Source organism: Physella acuta, unplaced genomic scaffold (genome assembly GCF_028476545.2).
Source record: "Physella acuta isolate Inbredline_101_S28 unplaced genomic scaffold, ASM2847654v3 ptg000282l, whole genome shotgun sequence".
NCBI lineage: Eukaryota > Metazoa > Mollusca > Gastropoda > Physidae > Physella > Physella acuta.
Genome location: NW_026731801.1, coordinates 144,266 through 171,164, shown reverse-complemented (window position 1 = coordinate 171,164; position 26,899 = coordinate 144,266). Strand labels below are relative to the sequence as shown.

The window sequence follows — 26,899 nt, the reverse complement described above, 5'->3', positions numbered from 1 at the left end:
TTTACTTGACAAGAAGCAGTGGACCGTAGAAAGGCGTTGCTTGTTCGACAAGAAAAATCTTCAGCCTTTAATGTTTGATTTTAAAAAATTGTTTTAACTTGGTGTGTTCACGTTATGAAGGCATCGTAACTGTATTCGTATGTTTAACACAGGCAAGCAATGTTAAATGTCAAAAGTTATTACTTTGTGTAAGTTGTTTGAGGTTGAACAGATTGCACTCCCCACATCCCCCCCCCCCACCCCCAATGCAGTGTTCCAAAATGTTTTTAGGCCAACACAATACATTGGACATTGTAATATAGGCCTTCTTTTTTTTTTTTTAAGTTCTGGCAATTTTCAGCCAGTGTCCCCGAGTACATGAGAGTATGCCTCAACTCAAGTCTAGTCGACCGTTCTAAAGTTCACCCTAACCATCACATCCCGTGTTAAAACAATTGCCCACACAGACATGCTAGAAAACACAAGCCAACTTCCTCCAATACATTCCGCTGTTTCCTCTCCAAATTGGTGTGGAATGTCAACATCCGGGCATGCTCACAACGACAGCCGGATTAACAGAGTTATTTCCCTTTCCAATTGGCAGGGCTTGTTTGAAACCTCACGCTTAATTGGTACAATGTCTTCACTCATACATCTTTCTGTTGGCGCCACGATACACATCTATCTACACAGTGCAAGAGCTCAGCTTGATAGGTCATTTAAAATAGAAACAGTGCGAGTAACCTCACAATAATGGGGAGAATAGTAATGGATGTTTCGGCCAAAGGTTTCATCGTCACACAATTATTTGACTGAATAAGAACCAGAAAGGAAAAAAAAACAACAGTAATCCGTGTTTCTTTCGGACATTTTTCTCCGTGAAATGGGGGGGGGGGGCGCACTTAAACTTCCGGGGTGGGGGGCACTTGTTCAATCATATATTGTCTATAAATTGTATTTCGTTCATCCCTAAAGAGATGCCTAAAAGAAATTCTGACAGAAACTCACTATTTTGTTATTCCGTTAAGAACTACAAACACTCTGTGGTTTTTAATTATGGTTTACGCATGCTTTTGCTGCTACCATTTTCCGTTTAATTAATTCATTCAGTTTGGTAAGGTAGGTGAATGGTCAAATAATACATTGTTTTGTGAACTCGTAAACAGACGGTCACTTTAATGCTTTTGCTAGTAGTTGTAACGCTCACCCTTTACTATTTTAACAACATTATTAAGAAGTAGATGTTATAACGTAAGGTATCGTTAGTCATAGACTTGATCTACCAATTGATATACACGGTTTGACAATTGATTGGTTTTCTAACAACGATATTTAATCATTTGTTAATATGGATGGCCAGTAAGGCTGCCACATACACGAAGACTTGACCTACCCACAGATTCACACGGGGTAACAATTGATTGGTTTCCCGTACTAAGGTACGCGATCATGTCGAGCCGATCGATTCTTTTGACAAGCTTGAAGTAAAACACACACGATCACATTACTGTATAATGGGGGACATGTTCGCATCGATGCACGGTTTCCGTTACTGGGGGACCTTGGTACACTCGACCGTTACATTTATCATCGTTAGCTACAGCAGAGAAAACCTCCTCCAACATTTGTAAACGTCACTAAAAACTAACTGGTACGTCGTCTGCGTCACGGGTATTAGTATTGATAAAGTGGAACTAAACTAAAACCTAACTCTACATTACGGGCATTGGTATTCGTCAAGTGAACACGAACTAAACTAAAATGTATAAAACCTAACCAGTGGATATCCGCGATATTGAACAGGGCTGAACAAAAACTAGAAGGCTAAACTAAAACCTAACTAGATCTAGTAGTAGTAGATATCCGTCGATATTGAAATCGGTATTCAACTGAACACGATCTAGGCTAAACTAAAAATAACTAATGGATATCCGTCGATACTGATACACAAGTATTCAACTAATCATGTGGATTCTAGATCGGCATTACGTACACTGGTATTTAAAAAATGAACCAGTCTAGTAAATTAAATTCTTAATGACTATCACAAACTTATCTTCATCATTTTAACTATAACTATTAACAGAAACGTTTGCAATCTTAATTTTTTATAATTTTATAATTTTTATAATGCAAACTGTGTAAGCAATCACAGTACTATCCAAACATGTTTTATTAAGTTACGAAATAGTGATCAATCAATCGATGTTTTAAAAATCCATTACCACAGATCGATATCACAAGTTAACTATCCATCAGAGAATAAATGAAGGAAATAACAGCACAACAATTGGACAGCCAGCACAAGATATGAAGACCACCTGTCAGAGAGAAAAAATAAGCACACACCTAACAAATCAACCTTACATCGCCCAGCCGTGCGAGGCGACGGTAGACGACCAACAATGGAATGGGACCGGGAAAGCCCGCTACTACAACAACTGTTGGGGGGAAAAATGGCGGCGTCTAACGACATGACGTATGGCATACCGTTTGACCAGGGGGGAAGGAGAGGTAACAATCATGGGGGGAGGGGGGAGAGGTGCAGGAAATAAAAAACATTTCAGGAATGGTGAATTTTTGACGTTTTTTTTCTGTGTGCATTGTCGTTCTTGCCGATGGCGGGAAATGAAAGAAAAATATGATTTGAAAGGGTCAAATTCCTTTGATGTTTACCATAAATATATCATGAGGAAATGGAAGAGTGCGTTGACAATGAGATGGGATTATAGACATACGATATTATATTCAAGACCAAACAAGACAAGATAATCAGAGTTTCTTCCAGGCATCTCTCTCTCCCCGGAATAGATGGAATTTATATAGTAAACATATACTTTTACTAGTGTCCGCCCCCCCCCCCCCGGAGAAAAAAAAAGTCTGGAAGAAACACTTAAGATAACATTGACACAGTAACGACAAAACTTTAAGCTGGACAGGACACTAGTCTACATCTTCACAGTGACACCTCTACTGCTGGCTAGATTAGTTTATAACATGAGACGTTACAGATGGGTATTCTAAAATAGTGTCGCCATTGATTAGTTTTCCTAATGATAAACATTTCATGGTAGATTTGGTTTTTCTTCCACCCAGATGGAGTTCTTAGAACATAACACTCCAAACTATGATTAATTATACCGAAAGAAAAGTATTTTTTCTGTAGATCGATACTGCTGATAAAACAGCACCCCCTCCCACCTCTAATCACTCCCAGTGTGAGTGTAAGAGTAAAAAATAACAGACTACAGAATGTGCTAATTGGCTCACAACACAAATATACCAGTTGTCGCCCTTTGATCAACAACTCACAAAACAAATTAACACACATTCAACATAACCCGCACATACACCCTGTAGAATCAACATGACACATACACCCCGTGGAATCAACATGACACAAACACACTGTAGCATCAACATGACACATACACACTGTAGAATAAACATGACACATACACATTGTAGAATAAACATGACACATACACCCTGTAGAATCAACATGACACATACACCCTGTGGAATCAACATGACCCACACATACACCCCGTGGAATCAACATGACACATACACCCTGTAGAATCAACATGACACATACACACTGTAGAATCAACATGACACATACACCCTGTAGAATCAACATGACCCACACATACACACTGTAGAATCAACATGACCCACACATACACCCTGTAGAATCAACATGACACATACACCCTGTGAAACCAACATGACACAAACACACTGTAGCATCAACATGACACATACACACTGTAGAATAAACATGACACATACACTCCGTGGAATCAACATGACACATACACCCTGTAGAATCAACATGACCCACACATACTCCCTGTAGAACCAACATGACACAAACACACTGTAGCATCAACATGACACATACACCCTGTAGAATCAACATGACCCACACATACTCCCTGTAGAACCAACATGACACATACACCCTGTAGAATCAACATGACACATACACCCTGTGAAACCAACATGACACATACACACTGTAGAATCAACATGACCCACACATACACCCTGTAGAATCAACATGACACATACACCCTGTGAAACCAACATGACACATACACACTGTAGAATCAACATGACCCACACATACACACTGTAGCATCAACATGACACATACACCCTGTAGAATCAACATGACACATACACCCTGTAGAATCAACATGACACATACACTCCGTGGAATCAACATGACACATACACACTGTAGAATAAACATGACACATACACATTGTAGAATAAACATGACACATACACACTGTAGAATCAACATGACATATACACTCCGTGGAATCAACATGACACATACACACTGTAGAATAAACATGACACATACACATTGTAGAATAAACATGACACATACACACTGTAGAATCAACATGACACATACACTCCGTGGAATCAACATGACACATACACCCTGTAGAATCAACATGACCCACACATACACCCCGTGGAATCAACATGACCCACACATACACCCTGTGGAATCAACATGACCCACACATACACCCTGTAGAACCAACCTGACAAATACACCCCGTGGAATCAACATGACCCACACATACACCCTGTAGAATCAACATGACCCACACATACACCCTGTAGAATCAACATGACACATACACCCTGTAGAATCAACATGACACATACACCCTGTAGAATCAACATGACACATACACCCGTGGAATCAACACGACCCACACATACACCCTGTAGAATCAACATGACCCACACATACACCCCGTGGAATCAACATGACACATACACCCTGTAGAACCAACCTGACCCATACACACTGTAGAATCAACATGACACATACACCCTGTAGAATCAACATGACCCACACATACACTCCGTGGAATCAACATGACACATACACCCTGTAGAATCAACATGACACATACACCCTGTAGAATCAACATGACACCTACACCCCGTGGAATCAACATGACCCACACATACACCCTGTAGAATCAACATGACCCACACATACACCCCGTGGAATCAACATGACCCACACATACACCCTGTAGAATCAACATGACCCACACATACACCCTGTAGCACCAACCTGACACATACACCCTGTAGAATCAACATGACCGGCACATACTCCCTGTAGAACCAACATAACCCGCACATACACCCTGTAGAATCAACATGACCCAAACATGCACCCTGTAGAATCAACATGACCCACACATACACTCCGTGGAATCAACATGACCCACACATACACCCTGTAGAACCAACATGACCCACACATACACCCCGTGGAATCAACATGACCCACACATACACCCTGTAGAATCAACACGACCCACACATACACCCCGTGGAATCAACATGACACATACACCCTGTAGAACCAACCTGACCCATACACACTGTAGAATCAACATGACACATACACCCTGTAGAATCAACATGACCCACACATACACTCCGTGGAATCAACATGACACATACACCCTGTAGAATCAACATGATCAACACATACACCCTGTAGAACCAACATGACACATACACCCTGTAGAATCAACATGACACATGCACCCTGTAGAATCAACATGACCCACACATACACCCTGTAGAACCAACATGACACATACACCCTGTAGAATCAACATGATCCACACATACACCCTGTGGAATCAACATGACACATACACCCTGTAGAATCAACATGACACATACACCCTGTAGAATCAACATGACATATACACCCCTTGGAATCAACATGACCCACACATACACCATGTGGAATCAACATGACCCACACATACACCCTGTGAAATCAACATAACCCGCACATACACCCTGTAGAATCAACATGACCCACACATACACCCTGTAGAACCAACATGACCCACACATACACCCTGTAGAATCAACATGACCCACACATACACCCCGTGGAATCAACATGACCCACACATACACCCCGTAGAATCAACATGACACATACACCCCGTGGAATCAACATGACCCACACATACACCCTGAAGAACCAACCTGACAAATACACCCTGTAGAATCAACATGACCCACACATACACCCCGTGGAACCAACATGACCCACACATACACCCTGTAGAATCAACATGACCCACACATACACCGACACCCTGTAGAATCAACATGACACATACACCCTGTGGAATCAACATGACCCACACATACACCCTGTGGAATCAACATGACACATACACCCTGTAGAATCAACATGACAAATACACCCCGTGGAACCAACATGACACATACACCCTGTCGAATCAACATGACCCACACATACACCCTGTGGAATCAACATGACCCACACATACACCCTGTGGAATCAACATGACCCACACATACACCCTGTGGAATCAACATGACCCACACATACACCCTGTGGAATCAACATGACCCACACATACACCCTGTAGAACCAACCTGACAAATACACCCCGTGGAACCAACATGACCCACACATACACCCCATGAAATCAACATGACCGGCACATACACCTCGTGTAATCAATGAAGCAACCAGCTTTAGCCAGCAGCATGCACCATCTTGAATGGCCTCATTAGGTCCTTTCTATTTAGCTGGGCCATAAACCTGTCGCATTAAACGTAAGTAGATGGGACTGTGTGGTCCATCTGTCAATGAGTGTAATCATCACCAACAGACCTCTCTATGTTAGCCAGTAAACTGTATCCCCCTCGGGCTTACTCAGACGTCCCATAATTAACTTATCGAACAATAGCTCGAGTACACCGTAGTTAAACATGTCTACCAGAGTTCTTTCCCTTGAGATAGATAGCCTCCCCTACCCTGCTATCAACCGAACTCCGCAATTTTTGAACGAAAGAAAATTAGAAATAGTAGGCCTAATTAGATAATTTAACGTACCAATACACTTAAAGCAACATAAAGAGCTTATTAATAAGATGTCCGCTACAACATAAAACCACTTGTAACATATTCTACAGCATAGCACTACGAAATTGACGCCAAAATATGTCCAATATGAACAGAGCGTTGACCTCTCATTAACAAAATTGGTCTTCCAAAGCAATTACTTTCAGAGTAACATGTTAAACAGCAGGTTGTCACGACCTTTTAGTTTACAGTAAACCTGTTTTATTTTTCATCCTGTGTCAGACATTGGTTCACCACAAGTGTGAAGCTGTATTAAGAAATACTGCATTTTCACTGGTCTCTTGCACCAAGCACGGGAATGAATCAATGTAGCCCAAATATGATATCTTAAGCCGGTAATAGCACAGCTGACGTAGAACAACCGGCGTAGTTGATTGTAGTGAAAATAAAGCTCGACGCCAGTTAGACTTGATGGATTTCTGGGGTGTAACTGATCAAAGCACTGGTAGATCTATAGGCTAGTGTTGTTGAAGCTGTGTGTGGTTAGTGTTGTTGTAGCTGTGTGCGGTTAGTGTTGTTGTAGTTATGGGGTTAGTGTCATTGTAGGTTAGTGTTGTAGTCGTGTTGTTAGTTAAGTTGTTGTAGTTGTGTTGTTAGTGGTGTTGTAGTCGTGTTGTTGCAGTTGTGTTGTTAGTGGTGTTGTAGATGTGCTGTTAGTGTTGTTGTAGTCGTGTTGTAGACGAGTTGTTGTATTCGTGTTGTTAGTGTTGTAGTCGAGTTGGTAGTCGTGCTGTTAGTGGTGTTATTGTCGAGTTGGTAGTCGTGTTGTTAGTGGTGTTATTGTCGAGTTGGTAGTCGTGTTGTTAGTGGTGTTATTGTCGAGTTGGTAGTCGTGTTGTTAGTGGTGTTATTGTCGAGTTGGTAGTCGTGTTGTTAGTGGTGTTATTGTCGAGTTGGTAGTCGTGTTGTTAGTGGTGTTATTGTCGAGTTGGTAGTCGTGTTGTTAGTGGTGTTATTGTCGAGTTGGTAGTCGTGTTGTTAGTGGTATAGTAAGGCGAGTGTTTAGTGTTATCAAAGTCGTATGTACACAGAGCAAACTAGTACAAACTCACCGTATCAGTGTACACATGTCAGCCAAATATTCATGTACACGTGTCAATCATATATTCGTATACACATGACAGCAATATATTCGTTTACATGCTAGTCCTATTATTTGTGTACACATGTCAGCCCGATATTCGTGTACACATGCTAGCCTAGTATACAGTACACATGTCAGCCATGTATACACAACACCCGAATACCCAGACATGAAAACGGGATCTTCAATGCTACTCACACAGGTCAAATCAAATGATTATATTACCCATCACGTGACGGCCATTCGGTGCACCATTGGCTTACCGGGGATCTAATTTTAGCCGCCGTATGTTTTTATTGAGACTCCCACCAGTGGGCCGAGCCAAAATATACTGGAGCGAAGTTTCCCAGTTTCAAAGCAGCCGATAGAATTTATACCCAATAACCAAACATCGGGCAGAGGAGAGAATGTATACCTAATCAAACATCGATATACTACAGGCGAGTTTCCGGGGTTTTACAGCGGGCGATAGAATTTATACCTTCATAACCAAACATCCCCGTTGGCCTGGATCAATAGCGGCACTAAGGACCATTGAGATGAAAGCAAAACATTCACAAGACGGAAGTGGGCAATGTTTCTAGTGGTGGCTGCTGGTCAGGCTACACCGATGACCCTCATCGTTACACGCATGTCCCAAAACAAATAAGCCGCGCTTCGACTAGATTAGGGAAGTTTGGGGGCGAGGATTGGAGGCTGTAATCTGGGGAATTTAGCGGATTATGTTTTTACGCGGGCAGGGAGGCGGTCGACGTACGGCATCCAGTGGGTGGGGGAGAGGACAAAAGGAGTTGGACGAGAAAGCAGATGGTTGTAGTTTTGATGTTAAGCTGACGTTAACCACAGCAAGGAGAGTGGCAGCAGGGGTCACAACACTCAATGTAACGTGATCATAGACATCTTAAGTTTTCTGTGTAAAAGGTCTCCCGTTAATAACGTCTTGCATGTTGGAGATGAATGGGGGTGGGGGGTCCTTGACTTACTTAAGTGACAATATGCAACGCTGTATGGAGACTTTATGAGTTAAGATGTATATGTAACATAAGTTTTATATCTTAAAATGGTTACAACTAAATGATGACAAATGTGTTGTTGAATATTTTAGAGGAAAGGTTGAATTTTGTTATGCCATCTTGCATTACGTCATGTATGGGAGACCCTTTAAGAATGTTGTAACAAGGACTTACCCAGGGGTCTGTTTCTTGTCAGATCTATCATTCTGAAAGGGGCTGTCGTTCTGGTACCTGGGCACCGCCTCCTTCTGGTGGGCAATATTGCTGGACCTCGGACTCTGGGAGCGGTGGCCTTGACCTAGGCTGACTGGAATATGACTCTGGCGGCCTGGATTTTGACTAGAATCTACTGGACGGACACCGTCTGACCTGGGGAAGTCATAGTGCAGTCCTGCCTCCCCACCCTTGGTGCCAGAACTCTTCCTCACTGCCACGGCCTCTGATCTCCTATTAAAGTCTCGGCCCCTCTCCTGCTGCTGTCGGCCGTAGTTACTCCCCTCATCCTCTCCGTTGTGTGAGGGGCCATAAATATACATCCCGTCACTCCCACCCTCCATGTGAGCGGGGAGGTTAAAACTTGCAGCAAAATTATTCAACAAAGATTGTCGCTGCTGTTCATAGAAAGTTGCGCCCCCTGCCGCACCACTAGAGGATGTTGCAATTTCACTGTGAGGGCGGGGCTGTTTTCTCCGGGGTGAGTCCCTCAGCTTGACATTGTTCCCTCCGTTCCTGGAGGAGGAGAGGGGAACCTGGGAACTGGAGGAACGAGGTAGATGGTAGTCATCAAGGCTCCGCTGCTGGAGGCGGTGGGGGGACTGTTGGTGGAACTGTGGGCCGCCAGGGGTCTCATGGCGGGACCGCTGGGGGCTCCCACTCTGCTCTGGGGGCTGAGGTAGTGGTCGGTTGGCCATGGCGTTTTGCTGCTGTTGCTGTTGTTGCTGCAGTTTCAACTGTCAAACCAAATTTCAAGCCATTTAAAAAAAACAAATGGGCATCAAAATTAATTTTAAAAACAAAGGTTTATATATATTTTTACTTTAAAACTAAGATAGTAACCAGAGAACATAAGATCAGAAACTACCAAGCAAGTTGTTTGACATGTTAGGGTTGTGAGAATTTGAGAAAATGGAGACAGAAGTCTATAGGAAAAAAGGCTGTAGATAAAAGTCTATAGAAAAAAAGTTTGGAGTAAGTGAGGATTTCTAGACAAGGTGGTCTAAAAGAGGAGTTGTCTCATTAAGTATGTTTTGATTACACTCCCTGTAAATATTTAGTGCTGACCATGTACCAGCCAACTCTACCTGATCTTGTTGTTAGGCTGGTATCCCACCATCTCACTACACACAGTGGATGTGTGGATCACTTTCAATCATTTTGATTAAGTAAACCAACATACTTCAGAGTTAAACATTATAAACAGACAAAAGTTAAAATAATCTCTTTTAAAATCATGCATACAATACCTCCCCCCCACCCCAAAACATTAAAATGTAGAAAATTAATATCAAGAAAAAGACAAAATATTTTACAATGTTTATTTTATTTGTTTCCACAATACAGAGAAGAATGTTTTCAACCAAAGTTAGTTCTTAGTTATTGTATTCACTTAGATATTTTGTCATTTTAAAGTCACTAGCGCTATCAAAGCTTTAACCACTCAAGTAGACATATTTACCAGTGGCTTATTATGTGTAAGAAGTAAATTATAAGGAATGGATATGGCATTAAAGATAACCAAAGTTTCCATCTAGATGCTTAGCATTAAATGAAGAATTTTTATTCTTCTGTGGCCAATGTTTTTGAATCTCTGTACATCATTCACTTGATGATAGTATAAAAGTTAGCAAACAATTGTACTTGGTCTGATTCTATCTAGTGCACTTTAAAATTTAAACAGTACAATTGTACACACAAGCATGAAACAGCCAGTGTTGTCATGTAAATGTTAACAATTTAACTTTACAAGCATGAAACAGCTAGTGTTGTCATGTTGAAAAACATCTAGCATTAAATTATTAATTTTATATGTACAAGTAACAATAGGCTATTGTTTAGAAACTCTACTCTATAATCACGTGTGCCAAATGGCAAAAATTAATTAATCCTATTTTAAAATTTTTTAAAAAAGTATATCAAGCCCTGCAACCATTGTAAACCATTTCCACACCCAAAATTTTAAAAGCATGTCCTTTTAAATGAAGTGAACTATGACTTTTCTTATTGGATAACTTACATTTAAATAAAAACAGCCAGGTAACACAGGTAATTGTTGAAAAAATAAACCACAAGGAGAAAAAAACCTTAATTAAATTGCAGCAGAAAAAAAAATACAAATGAACCAAAACAGCAATCCATTAAATTTTTTTTTTAGAGAAAAATGATCAATAAATACTTAATTTAGATTAGTAGTTGCTGGAAAAGACTGAAAATCTAATGCTGAAAATTTGTAAGTAAAGATTATTATAAAAAGATGAATGAGTTGATTTATGATTGGTGTGTAAGCAACAGATGGGAACAGTGGCTGTCTATCTTGTATTGTAATTGGCATTATCAATGGTATGGCTGAATTGAATGTTGTACATATGTACGCCTACTTTTCAGAAAATCTAACGGGCACAAAATTTAGATATAGGTAAAAAATAAAAGTAAATGAAAACTCTCTTCCCTCAGTGAGTATACATGATCCCACTACCAAAATATGTAATTTCTTAGTCAAGTCCATTTAATCAACATTCACTAATTTAATTATCATCATCCATCAATTCCTTTATTTTCATCTTGAAAAATGAGGTACAATGTAGATTTACATTTCCAAATTATTTTAGAATAACATAAACAGGATATTCTGGTGAATGTCTGAATGTTTATTATTGTGGTTATTTCCCTTAGGCCATTAACAGACAGGTTTAAATAAAAAATTTCATGGTTTTAAAAATGCTGGATATTTAAAGCTAGAAATAAACTAGTATTGAAGACAGATGTATATGAAAGATATGTTACTTGATTTAAACATTGTTACGACCCCAAGTGAACTTTACCTGGGTTTGGTCCCATCGAGGAGGGCCAGGTAATTAAAATGAAATGCTTAGGCATGTTAATGCACTGGCCAGCATAGGCCGTGAGAACCTTTGGGCCGTGACGGCCACACCGGATTGGTTACCACGCTGTGGGCGATGCATACCTGGTGTCTTGGGGTCCGAGCTATTAACGTGGCCAAGAACTCGTGATTTACGGTTGGGAAAACCTGCCAGATCGCACAGGGCCGAGATGGACGGTCATGTCCTGACCTGACCTGACCTGGGGGTCAGGCTCGATTAACAAGGTTCCCACACTAGCGAGGGACGACTTGAGTACTTTAGGAGGGTAGACCGGAGACTAGGGGAACACACTCGGACAGACACTCGGGACACACACACGGAGACGGACGGACGTCTCGGATAGCTAGGTTTAGAGGAGACATGGGTCGTCTCTGTGAGCTAGTGGAAAGCCACGACATGTTTTAGACTTAGGCTAGGCTAGACGGTTAGGGACAAGTAGATTAGTCAAATTAAGGACTGTAGTTGTAGTACTTAGTTGTGTATATTTCTGATTGTTGTACTTCGGTGGCGGGTTTAACTTTAAGTGTTGTGATTTGTGGCGGAATAAATAGAGATTACTGAAGTTGGCTTTTATTTATTTTTATTTTTTTCTTCTTCTTGTTTACGATCCCCTGACTAGTTCGAAAGGATTAGAGAAGGGGGTACGTAACAATTGGTGGCTAGAGTCCGGGATAGGACAGACAACGAGTTGAATAGTTTCTTTTGATGCCATGTTCAGTTGGGGGCTCACGAGCTTGTGTTTTAGTTTTAAGTTTTAGAAGTAGTGAGAGTAAAGTTGTTCACGGAATCAGGAGAGTTTTCCAAACATTGAGTAAGTAGCGAGCTTATCACCTTTGTATTGACACTGAGTTTATTTTGCTTGATTTTTATGTTGGTCCAGTAGAGCTGGAATTTTTATTTTTATTCAGTATAGCTGGAGGGATTAATGCCCAGTATACTTGAATGTTTTTTGTGTGGTCCAGTGGAACTGGAGTGTTCGGGTTTATTCAGTACAGCTGGAGGGTCAATTCCCAGGTACGTGAATAAATTCGTAATTTTTGTTTGGTTTGCTCAGTATAGCTGGAGGGTCAATTCCCAGTATACGTGAGTAAATCGTTTGTGATCCAGTGTAGCTGGATATCTTAGTTTGGTTGGCCCAGTATAGCTGGTGTCTACCTGTTTCAAGTGTCAAAGGTGATAGCCCTACTTTTAATGTTTAAGTTAAAGTTGTTTGTTGTGAGCCACATTTTTTTTTAGTAGTTAACCGCCACCATTTAGCTGAATAAGTTCCGTAAGTGTGAATCATGGACGTAATGAGTTTTATTGAGTGTCCAACTCTAGAAGTTTTAGACAGGTTTTGTCGCGTAGAGTTGTTGCGTCTAGTTGAGGAGCTAGGACTAGAGGTTGATGTCTCGGATAGAGATAGAGTTCTACGAGATCATATTTGTGTTGAGTTGGTAAATACAGGTAGATTAGAGGAGGAGTGTCTAGACTCGATAGAATATTATGAGATCGGACGTGTTAGGGTTGAAGAAATTGAGAGGAAGTATCAAGCTAAGTTGTTAGAGATCGCGAGAGAAAAAGAGGAGAAGTTGTTAGAGATTAGGAGGGATATATTCATGTCAGAATCTTGGAAGAAAATTGACATTAAAAGTTTAGAGAAACTGTTCGGACATGAAGTTAAACTATTAGAGATCAGGAGGGAACGGGATTTACTTAGGCTATGGGAGGAGGCGCAACTTAGTGGGTTGTTTGACTTTCCAGAATCTGTCTCTGTTTTCTCTCAGGCTAGTGTAGTAGTTTCCGAGGATCGGTATAGAAATGAAGATAGTTCGTTGTCTGATAGAGTTGGTAGCGAGTTTTGTCAGTCTCAGACTAAGGCTGCCACTAGCTTTGGCTCAGTCCCTGAAGTCGACTCTAACCTAGCAGAATCAGCACAAACGTCAAAACGTGCTGATAGCGTACGAGTCGAGAGTTGTGTGCCGACAAGTACTGAAGACAGTCAGCAAGTTATTGGTTTAGATAAAATCACGGCGACCACTCTGAGGTTGACCAGTCATGAAAAGGGGCTGTCAATATCTGACCCAGTGGATACAACCACCGATGATATCCCGGCAACCACTCTGATGTTGACCAGTCATGAAAAGGGGCAGTCAATATCAGAACCAGTGGTTACAACCACCGCTGAAATCACGGTAACCACCGAGAGAGTGAATAACCATGAGAACAGGCTGTCCTCGTCTGAACCTGAACCAGTAACTGTATTTGATCAAGACCTTACTACTTGTGGTCTTGATGGCGTCATGACCTTAACTGGAGGTCATGTGGATGGTGACCCACATCTTCAGTTAGACGTGTCAACAAATCTTTTGCCAGTATCAGTAATGGACGGAATCGTTACCCATTGTCTTGGAGGTGAGCCTAACACGGGCTGTCCTCCCATGATCACAGCCGTGTTTAATTTCTCCCCGACCAAGTCCAGCAACCCAGAGGCCATGACCTCACCTGGAGGTCACGTGGATGGTGTTCTACATCCAGAGATAGACGAGTCAACGAATCTTTTGCCAACATCAGTAACGAACAAAATCGTTACCCATTGTCTTGGAGGCGAGCCTAACACGGGCTGTCCTCCCATGATCCCAGCAGTGTTTGATTTCTCCCCGACCAAGTCCAGCAACCTGGAGGCCATGACCTCACCTGGAGGTCACGTGGATGGTGTTCTACATCCCGAGTTCGAGGAGACAATGAATCTATTGTCAGGCTTCCCTCCCCTTATCACGGAGGTGATTTACGGTTCTCCGACCGACCCGGTCAAGACCAACCACCTGGAGACGGTGACCTCAGCGGGTCACGCTGTTTCCATCAACCGAGGGTGCGTACATGCGAGCGCATACCCCATCGCTTTCACGGAGACGGGGCATGTAATTGTTCCCTCTTTGTATGACTCGATGTTCAGGATTAACATCGTGTCAAAACATGGCTACATTGCAAGAAGTCCTGTGAAACCACGCCTTATGTGCGAGTTGTTGTTGTTGTGGACGGACAATAACTCTGTCACTAAAATTGTGCTGCGCCGGTATAAAGTTCGGCTTAAGTTTTATGTTTACGGACTCATGATGACCCGAAAGACGGAAAACTAATTTGTGTTTCAAACCTATTAGAACTGTTCCCAAGATAGACTGTTTCATGTTTTCCCAGGATGCAAGTGTTCTAATCAAAATGAACTGTTTTCAGGCTTAAAGAATGTACCCTTTTACATGTCTTGTTTGAAAAAAAAATATTTGTTATTGATGTTTTACATGCTGTTGAATTCGTGACAGTTTTTAATTGTATTGACAAGTTTTGTTGACTGATGACGTAACTATCAGTAAAACGAAGACTGTTGGTTTTCAATCTTAGCATTATTTGCGACAGTGACACATGTGTTGCAGATTTGCTGTTTTAATTACTTTGATGTCTATGTTTGATGACATTGTGTTTGGGGTATTTAGTCAAACTTGTTATTGTGACTAAATCATCCACGTTTCTTATCTTTTTAGTAATGATTATGTTAAATGGATTTAGTCCCATTTAGGTTTATTCTGGGACTTTTGAGGAATTGTGAGATTGGTATGGTTGTCTAGTAAGAGATGTTCAATTAATTCACCATGTGGTGGCGAATTAATTTCTTGAAGGGTGGGGGTGTTACGACCCCAAGTGAACTTTACCTGGGTTTGGTCCCATCGAGGAGGGCCAGGTAATTAAAATGAAATGCTTAGGCATGTTAATGCACTGGCCAGCATAGGCCATGAGAACCTTTGGGCCGTGACGGCCACACCGGATTGGTTACCACGCTGTGGGCGATGCATACCTGGTGTCTTGGGGTCCGAGCTATTAACGTGGCCAAGAACTCGTGATTTACGGTTGGGAAAACCTGCCAGATCGCACAGGGCCGAGATGGACGGTCATGTCCTGACCTGACCTGACCTGGGGGTCAGGCTCGATTAACAAGGTTCCCACACTAGCGAGGGACGACTTGAGTACTTTAGGAGGGTAGACCGGAGACTAGGGGAACACACTCGGACAGACACTCGGGACACACACACGGAGACGGACGGACGTCTCGGATAGCTAGGTTTAGAGGAGACATGGGTCGTCTCTGTGAGCTAGTGGAAAGCCACGACATGTTTTAGACTTAGGCTAGGCTAGACGGTTAGGGACAAGTAGATTAGTCAAATTAAGGACTGTAGTTGTAGTACTTAGTTGTGTATATTTCTGATTGTTGTACTTCGGTGGCGGGTTTAACTTTAAGTGTTGTGATTTGTGGCGGAATAAATAGAGATTACTGAAGTTGGCTTTTATTTATTTTTATTTTTTTCTTCTTCTTGTTTACGATCCCCTGACTAGTTCGAAAGGATTAGAGAAGGGGGTACGTAACAACATGATTAACTAACCCCAAGGATAAAACTATTCAGCCACTTACCTGCTCTTTAACAAACTGATCCACATTAGGATGCATATCATTGCCATTAGACATGGCTAGACGTTTATCTATCTCATTTTTTAAGGCAGTGACAGGTGAACCTGAAACACAAAATTTCAACTATCAGCTTTGTCTCATTTTTACTTAGATCTCCTCAGAATTTGGCTCATTATCCTAAAGTTGTTACAAATTTTACTTAGATTTCTTCCATATTTACTACTGAATACCCTGGTATCAAATTTTACTTTAATTTTTTTAGTACACCTTTTTTACTTAGATTTCTCTCTGTTCTCAATTTGTACTTAAATTTTACATCAATAATAGATATATATCCCGTTCTTAAATTTGACATCGCGTTCTTGAAAAGTCAGTAAATATCCCTTCATCCAAAGACAGCAGCAAAAGCTGATTTTATAAAGTGGTTTTGTCTTTTAGCAACAAAATTTCACACTAAAATCTCACTATAAAACTTTGAATGCTTTAATAAAATTAACATATATTTTGGATATGATCCAAAATTATTCTACTCAAAACAAAAACAATATTACTAAAATAAAGCCAGAAACTAAAAAAAATCTCTAAAAACATGTTCTCTCCTGAACACCAATTCAACCAAGCTGTCTACTGAGATACCCAAGACCGGAGTCAAACATACCTTTTAATTTAGAGTTTCTTGCTTCTAATGATTCTTTGATTGCCATGGCAGAAAGGGGGTGGGGTGAAGAAGGCACTGAGTTAGATGAAAGAGCTGCCTGTCAAACAAAAGTAACCAAAGTTGCATGTAAGTATAAGGGCAGAACTAAAATAACATAATAGGTACATATATGAGAGCAAAACTAAGATAATATAACAGGTAAAGACAGAACTAAGACAATAGGCACATATATGGGGTAAAACTAAGATAATATAACAGGTACATATATAAGGTCGTGGGGCAGCATGGTTGAATGGTAGAGTGATTGGCTGCTAGCCTGACATTCTCGAGTTCAGATCTCAGTTCTGACTTGTAACTGTAGGACATCCCTGAGTCCACCCAGCTCTGGGCACAGTACTGACAACACAATCCCTTCATATGCCAAGGTTAAAAAACAGGAACTCTACTTCATCTGCCCAATAGATCACTAGGTCTAAAGAGGAACTTTACTTATACATGTGGGCAAAACTAAAACAGGCTCATACAAGGGCAGAACTAAAATAACACAGTTACATACGAGGGAACAGCTAAAGCAATATAATAGTTAAGTTACACATGATGCCAGATCTAAAACAGCACACTATTCATAATGAAGGGCAGAACTAAAACAATACAAGAGCACAACTAAAGAAACATTACTGTTACATACAAATGTTGAGCCCATACATTTGTGTATTATAAAATGCTGAGAGTTGAAACACATGAAAAACAAATTGTCTGCCTGTAATACCTGAGGTGGCACAGAATTACGCTTGAAGGGTGACGAAATGGGTGGAGTTTGGCGGGATGGGATTTCACTGCGCCTGTTGACTGCTGCTGAACTGTTGGAACTTCTGTCCGCAGGCCTGCTGTGTGAGAACCCCTGAGTTTCAACTTGGATCTTGGCCTGTGACATTACAGGGGAAACATGGAATACCATTTACCATCAGGGATGTACGACACATTGTGTATGGTTTTGGACATAATTTTAATTGGAAAATAATTATCCCATAAAAAGTTGTAATTAATAATTATGTATGTGTGATGTGATGGGGGGGGGGGGGGGGGGGGGAAGGTAGAGATGGGGTCAAACGTACATTATGCTATGTGGGTATTCACAAAATGAGAATTGGCATTTATTTTGTATTTTTTTTTTTAGAACAGAAAGGTGGCAAAACATCTTAATTATGTTTGTTATGGGGAGGGGTATGGTCTTAATTTTTCATTTTATTTTGGTGCTTTAATTTTAACTCCTCTAGAGAGATTTTCATTTTAAAGCCTTTATAAACATTCCAATATCATTTTGAGCTTTGTTTCAGTCCTACAGAATCTAAATCAGTCCCAAAGAACCTATACCACAGTCCCAATCAACCTACATCACAGTCATACAGAACCTATACTTCAATCCCAAAGAACCTATACTTCAATCCCAAAGAACCTATACTTCAGTCCCAAAGAACCTATACTTTAGTCCCAAAGAACATATACCACAGTCCTACAGAACCTACACGTCCTACAAAACCTACATCAGTCCTAAAAAACTTACCCAGCTTTTCTTCTCTGATTGAGCTGGCTCATTCATCTCTTCTGACTGCTTTCTTCTCTCCATTCTGACCTGGGCTCGCTCTGAAAATGGCGTGGGGGTAGCAATTTCATTCAGCTTTTTCTGAAGGGCATTTTTGGCTTCTTTTTCAATCTCTCGAAATTTGGCTTGCTGTTGCTGTACCTGAGGCAGAAGGTTACAGATGTTTCATTAAAAAAAAACATAATCAACATGATGATAACTTTTGCTGTTCCGCAGAGGCATAGCGACCCTTCCCGCCGCCCGGGGACAAACTTTTGATTTGCACCCCCCCCCTCAAACTTTCAATTTGGCGCCCCCCATATGGTCGGCGCCCAGGGACATATGTCCCTCCCCCCTTCGCTACGCCTCTGCTGTTCCGTTGTGTGTATGGGAGGAGAGGTAGGTGGTTAGTGGTGAGGGCATACAAAATGATTATAAATGGTTAAGTAGGTGATCTGATTTGTCCATGTGCTGTGAATCCACATATATTGTAAGTCTTGTTGACAAGAATGGATTGAAAATTTCAATTTTTAGCTATTCTTAAAATCTCTATTATAAAGACAGAACCATCCAATTATAACTAGTCCAACATGTGAGCTAACCTATCATGTAAACCAGCCAATCACAGCCAGCTTAGCATGTGGACTAGCCAATCACAGCCAGCCTATCATGAGAATCAGCCAATCACAGCCAGCTTATCATGTGGACTAGCCAATCACAGCCAGCCTATCATGAGAACCAGCCAATCACAGCCAGCTTATCATGTGGACTAGCCAATCACAGCCAGCCTATCATGTAAACCAGCCAATCACAGCCTCGCTTATCATGTGGACTAGCCAATAACAGAAGGCTATCAAGAGAACCAGCCAATCACAGCAAGGCTATCATGTGAACCAACCTGCTGTTCTATGATCTCATGGAATGTTGGAGGTTTCTTAGTTTCTTGGTATGTAGACTTGAAAGCTTCACCAATGATTGAAATCAGGTCTTCTGCCTAAAGTGGGGAAAACAAATCAGTGGATTTAGATGAAAATGTAAAATCATCTGATGTGATACAGCAATATCACGTCAATACATCTGGTGAAGAGACATGAATGGTGAAACAGTAATACTATTAGAAAATAGTAATAATATGTTTTTATAACCAAAGTAATGCTGGGTGTATTGAAATAATATCAATCTAGAGATACAGTCATACATAATCTATTTAATTGACTAATTTCGTCTGTCATGTAGCTCGACACATCCAGAGATGTGCATATACAGCATGAAACAAACAAAAATTAACTAGACTATCATATTTTTTGTCCTAGTACATAAGTATCTGCCAAACCAATAACTATACACAGAATAGTCCTTTAATATGGACACTATTCCCACATTGCATAAAACTTGATCCATAATAAGTTTGTTTTAAGAGCGACCTAGCAGAGATTACTTAACATTATTTCTCTTTATTGTGTACTTAGATATACTACACAAGGGAAATAAAAAATACTGACTTCAATATGCAAGAGTTTAGAGTCAAACGTCAATAGAATTAATGTAAACGCTAGAACGAAATGGCTTATAATCCAACGTTAGACACGACACAAAACGGGAAAGATATCCTAGTGTAGCCTTCACTGTGCACATGACTAGACTTAGAATAATTTTCTCATCAACGATTGCCACCAAAACACTCCAATAACATACCTGAGACCGGCAACCAATCAAGACGGCACAGGGCGGGTCACGTGACAATGGAGGTGATAGCTCGCGACCCGACAGAGACAAACAAGTTGATTTGGAGAAATGTTAGGAGGAGAGCAGACGACATAACTTTTGGCTTTTGGCGGGGTTCGAGTCGGCAGGACAGCACACATTCACACACGGCATACATTTAGTTTTAGTGAGTTAAACTGCCATAATATTTAGTGGTATACGCGAGTGATCCCTGCCACGATTTAAATTTAAACATCCAACTTCTTGACTTCAGGAGAATAGTTAGGGTGTAGCGAACGCCACGCCTCTGTCCATTATAACAGAGGCGGCAAAGTCAAGGGGCCAATTGGTCGCTGAACTATGCTGCTGTCTTTACCTCAGCCGCAGTATAAAACAAACACCCCCCCCCCCCCCCCCCCCCACCGGCCTGAGGTATCATCTGACAAGAAAATTAGGTGGCCTCAAACGCGAGTCAAACAGAAGATGACGTTGGGTGCCCGGCAATAAGAGAAGGCTGGCTTTTGGTTTAAAGGAAGGTAGCGTTTAAAAGGCGCGGTTTGTTAAAGCAGGTTAGGTCTCCAGTGGCTGCTGTTTGCTTGCAGGGCAAATATTTGGGGTACAGGTGATGCGTTTTGTTGCAACTGGCACACATGTGTATGGTCAACTGGCGCGTGTTGACGTAATCAAGTAGAGTATATTGATGTGGTCAAGTGGCGAATACTGACGTGGTCAATGGACGCATACTGACGTGGTCAAGTAACGCATACTGAAGTGGTCAAGTGAGGCATACCGACGTGGTCAAGTGGCGAATAGTGACGTGGTCAAGTAACACTTTCTGACGTGGTCAAGTGAGGCATACTGACGTGGTCAAGTGAGGCATACTGACGTGGTCAAGTGAGGCATACTGACGTGGTCAAGTGAGGCATACTGACGTGGTCAAGTAACGCATACTGACGTGGTCAAGTAACGCATACTGACGTGGTCAAGTGAGGCATACTGACGTGGTCAAGTAACGCATACTGACGTGGTCAAGTAACGCATACTGACGTGGTCAAGTAACGCATACTGACGTGGTCAAGTGTGACGCATAATGACATGGTAAAGTGGCGAATAGTGACGTGGTCAAGTGACGCATACTGACGTGGTCACGTAACGCATACTGACGTGGTCAAGTGTGACGCATAATGACGTGGTAAAGTGGCGAATAGTGACGTGGTCAAGTGACGCATACTGACGTGGTCAAGTGTGACACATACTGACGTGGTCAAGTGACGCATACTGACTAGATCAAGCCGCATTTTGAGAAAGTATACAACTTCCTACGATGCGCAGTTACATAGTGAGTGACGCACGGCTAGTGACGCCTAGCAGCAGGTGTCACCATGTTTACACCCAGTACAGCTAGTGACGCTAAGGTGAGTCTGGTCAACCAACTTACACGGTCCAGTAAAGCACAATGGCATCTATGTCCAGCTAGGGGTCATCCATTTATGACGTCCACATTTTTTTTTGCATTTTGGACCCCCCCCCCCTCCCCCCGTCCACAAAAATCCACTTTTTTTCCTTATACAAGTCCATATGCGTCCACAAAAGTCAGCTTTTTTCGGGACACCCCCCCCCCCCCCCGCGTATGGACGTCATAAATGGATGACCCCCTACCCCAATAACTAAGGCTGACCAAAACTTCTAGCACCAGAGGCGTAGCTAGGGGGGGGGCGGGGGGGGCGGCCGCCCCGGGCGCCGACCCTATGGGGGCGCCAAAAGGGGTGGGAAAATTTTTTTAAAGCTGATTTTATGCTGCAGTTTTGAATTATAAACTGTCTAAGTTAAGAAATGTAATGGCTACACGCATTTACATACTGATTTAACTGTTTTCTATCTTGATTTCTTAATGTAAAACATATGCTCTTAAGAAACAGTGACCGGCAAAACCGCTTTGAAGCTTTTCCTAGATGGGGGGGGGCGCTTTTTCGAGACTTAAAACGGAAGAATTTACACTAGATTGTTGAGTCGATAAACGTTACCACTATTAAAAGAAACCAATTGTATTAAAACGTATTGTACGATTGTTGAATTGTAAAATACGTTAGTGACTTTTATCAAGATGGTGCAGGGGGGGCGCTTTTAGGCTAAATAAAATAGCAAAATTACACAGGATTCTGAGTAAACAACCTTTAGCTCTCAGAAAGAAACGAATTGTACTGTGCATTGTATAATTGTGTAACATTTAAAAAAAAAAAAGTTAGTTACGTTAAAAACCGCTCTACAAACTTTGTCCAAGATGGTTGTGATGAGTGTGTGTGGGGGTGGGGGGGGGGGGGGGGGGGGCGCTTTTTTCGCTAACAAAAATCGCAAGTATTTGTACTGGATTGGTGAGTAGATAACTCTCTTAACACTTAGTAAAGAAACCAAGTGTATTAACGCGTAATGTACAATTTCAATAGCCAGTTTTGTTAAAAAAAAACGCGACTAGTTCTTTGTAAGATTCTTACGATTCTCTCAACTTCAACGTGAGAGATCAGATACTTTTGATCAGTGTTTCTTCCAGACTTTTTTCTCCGGGGGGGGGGGGGGGCACTTGAAATCTTCGGGGGGAGGGGGAGGCGGTAAACTTTCTTCGGGGGGGGGGCGGACACTGTTAAAAGTATATATTTTCTATATATAAATTATATAAATTTCATTTCGTTCGGGGGGGGGGGGGGGGGGGGGGGCGTAAAATTTTTTCCGGGGGGCTTCGCCCCCCCCGAAAAGATGCCTGGAAGAAACTGTGTGCGAGAAGGCAGGGCAAATCTGCGAAATCCAAGACTACGAGCTGTTAACATCCGTTGGATTCCAGTTTGTTTTCTCTAGCTTGTTTTGTCATACCATCAACCAATCAACGAAATACCCATGTCGTATTCCAATGTGAACAATAAATATTTCTGATAACTTCTTCTTGTATGTCACTTGTGTGTCCTTACTCTAACAAACTTCGAATCCAACTATGTACCATATCACAACAGAGATCGTTCAAAACTAGAACATAAAAGGCTGGTCTAAACATATTAGCGTTAGCTACAAACTACCCTCTAACACAGATCAGGCTTATTTTTTTTTACTGACATTACTAATCTTTCGCAAAAAAAGTTAAACGCATCTTAATGGGAATTAAATTGTCGTAAAGTTTTAAGGAATGAAAATCATACAATGTAATTATTAAACCTTGTCCGGACTGTAGCATACACGCTTACACACACGCTTACACACACGCTTACACTCTTACCCACACACAAGCTTATATATAAACACACTATCACACACACATAATTATACACACACACACACACACACACACACACATATATATATATATATATATATATATATATATATATATAAGGGGGGGGGCGCCAAATTGAAAGTTCGCCCCGGGCGCCGGGAAGGGTCGCTACGCCTCTGTCTAGCACCCGGTTATTTCATTGGTAATGCGATTTAACTGTATCGCTTGATATACACTGCTCCGTTGTTAAACTGTAGTAACCTCAGTCTCATCACCACGCCTTCTCTACTCACACACCACAACACAGTTTACAAAACGTAAAGAAGTACACGCGATGAAAAATTGTGATTACAAAAAGCGAAGAAACGAAACAGGCAAGGCAGGGAGGACCTCTCGCGCCAATATGCTCAAGGCAAACATAACAAAGTCTCGGTGACATAAGTTAAGACACGGTCTCCCTAGAACAACACACTCTGTCTAAACAAACACACACACACGGCAGCACACTGCCAACGGGAATCCCCGCTAAATTTGAAATGAACATGGGAAGAATATTCGAACAAGCCGTACTCATGTCTTCAGTCCTTAACTTCACTAGAACCAAATTTCTCAACTATAATTTAAAATTAATCTTCAGTTCGTACCTAGACCAAAACTGAATCATTATGCCGTGACAAGACTATAACTGAAATTCTAGTCCGTACCGAGATCATAAGTAAATCCTTTAGTATGTACCAACACTATAACTGAACCCTTATGCCATGCCAAGAATATAACCGAATCTTCATCAGCATCTACACTATAACCGAATCTCTAGTCTGTACATAGAACGTAACTGAATCTTTATTTCGTACCAACACTAAAACCAAAATTAGAGTCCTTACCTACACTAAAATTCCATCTTCAGTCCGTCCTTAGACAATAACCGAATCATTTGTCCGCACCTAGACTATACCTAAAACTGAATCTTCAGTCCATACTAAGTCTAAAACTATAACAAAATCATTAGTTAGTACCAACACTAAAACAAAATTTTCAGTCGGTACCTAAAATATAATTTAATCTTCAGTCCAAATTTAGACCATAACCGAATCCTGAGTCCGTACATAAACTACAACTGAGTCTTTACCATCACATGTAACTCCAATTCGATACCCCCAATCACGCAAACCAAAAAGTAAAGTACCATATGAAGATGATTGCATATAAAGAAAAAACGATCTCATCCATACAAGTGAAATCGTGCCAATAAGAGCACACCTTTCTTATCAAGGCCGGAGCAAACAAAATCCAAACGCGTCAAGAGATATGTGACACAGGCTTTAGACCATCCCACATTAAACGCCAACTTGTGCGCTCATTGAAATCTATTCTAGTGTCCCATCACGAGCGTGTGTTTATGGGCCCCAGCAGGTAAGGGACGGGTGTGATCGGTCCTGCTCTATCTGCCCTGCTATATCTGCCCAGATATGCAGGAGACATTCGTGTCCCCTGCCTGCAGGCTAGACTTGAAGAAAAAACCTCTTATTTAAAATACAGTTGGATCACAGGTAAGTGGGAATACACAGAGGGATGGGAAATAACGACGTTTTATGTGGGCAGGGGGAGGGGGCAAGGGTGGGGGGTGTGAAGAGTTAAGGGAAGGAAGGTGTAGAAAGGGTGGAAGAGCTTTGGGCTTAATATTTAAATATATAGACACAACAAAAAGGAAATTTACAGTATAACAGATTTTTTAGTTTCACATATGTACTGTGATTAAAAGATTTTGAATCAGAGTTGCATTGATTTCATCTCCTGTCAAGAACTGAATATTTTTTTTAGAAGTCAACAAAAAAGATCTACTGTTAAGATCAATGCCCAAAGCTTCAATAAATTAGCCACTGCATTTATCCACCACTACATTAACTACCAAGATCTACCTTACTGTAAGATATTAGAAGTAAATGAAACATAGTTTATCAATAAACTAGTTATGTTATGTTAATTTCAAGGATTTACTACTGTAAAAAGAGTTTGAAACTAGTTTCCAAAACAATTACACATGTATCAAATTTTAAGGCAAAAAGTTTATTTCTAAATATATAATGTTGGATTTGCTGGAAAAAAATGAACAGAAATAACTACATCTCTGCTAGCATCAAATCTCTGCTAGCATCAAGACTTGGTCAACCTACATTCTCCCCCACCCCTTGCTTACCTCTTCAGGTGTATCTGTAACAAAAGCGTGGCAATATTGCACCTCAGCACTAGTCTTGGGTTCCCTGGCTAGGAAGGAGAACTGGCAGTATTCAGGGTCACATGTAGCATACCAGATCCTCTTGAGGGAGTGATCCATGAACACATTCTGATGACAAAATATCTCATTATAATTTTTTTTTTAAATTTTTCCTTTAAACAACTAAAAACTCTAGTAAAAATAAAGCATCAGGTTTTAAAATAAAATACTACAAGAGATTATAATAACTGAAAAAAAATTGCTGCTAATTAGTTTACTAAAAAAATACCCACTAATTACTAAATCTTTCAGCATATTGTTTTCCCTATTGACTTCAACTCAATATATTTGAAAGACTTACTAAAATGTAATAATTATTAGAGCTCAAACTACTTGGTGGGCAGGATAAAAGACCTGGTTACACACATTTTGAAAGGTTTATTTTTTGCCTTCTTGAATAGCTCTACTGAATAGTTCTACTAAATGGCTTTAATAAATGGTTTTGATTGTTTCTGATGGCTTTACTGAATGATTACACAAAATGGCTTTACTGAATGGTTCTACTCTCTCCCATTAATGGCTCAAGTTTTAGCTCTTTAGCCAGGTTGACTGGTTAAGAATTGAGGATTTCTCTGACCCATGTTACCAGCTGCTAGACACATGGTCTTCTACCAGGCTTATGAGTCTTCACCTCTGAACTGAACCACCTGGTGTGGACATGAAGGGCTGTACAGTCATGGAACATCTTAAGATCTCAAGCTTGTAACTTTTGGGTTAGCAAGTGCATGGTTTACCTCTAGGCCACGCAGTCCCCATTAATGGTTCTGCTAAATGGTTCTAGTGAATAGCTTTATTGGTAACTCTACAAAAAGTAGCCAGTGACCTTGCTGCCCTAC

At 41.1% G+C, this 26,899-nt stretch overlaps 1 protein-coding gene across 1 annotated transcript in view; it reads right to left on the bottom strand.

Moving 5' to 3' along the window:
- LOC131939516 (uncharacterized) overlaps positions 1–26,899 on the bottom strand; it is a 69,244-nt gene that overhangs the window by 12,652 nt on the left and 29,693 nt on the right. Inside the window, exons 4-10 of the mRNA XM_059297855.1 lie at positions 25,986–26,132; positions 19,724–19,819; positions 18,808–18,987; positions 18,013–18,168; positions 17,244–17,340; positions 16,589–16,689; positions 9,224–9,999 (exon numbers count right to left, since the gene is read on the bottom strand). Coding sequence (XP_059153838.1) covers positions 9,224–9,999; positions 16,589–16,689; positions 17,244–17,340; positions 18,013–18,168; positions 18,808–18,987; positions 19,724–19,819; positions 25,986–26,132 — 1,553 coding nt within the window. The remainder of the gene's footprint in view (positions 1–9,223; positions 10,000–16,588; positions 16,690–17,243; positions 17,341–18,012; positions 18,169–18,807; positions 18,988–19,723; positions 19,820–25,985; positions 26,133–26,899) is intronic.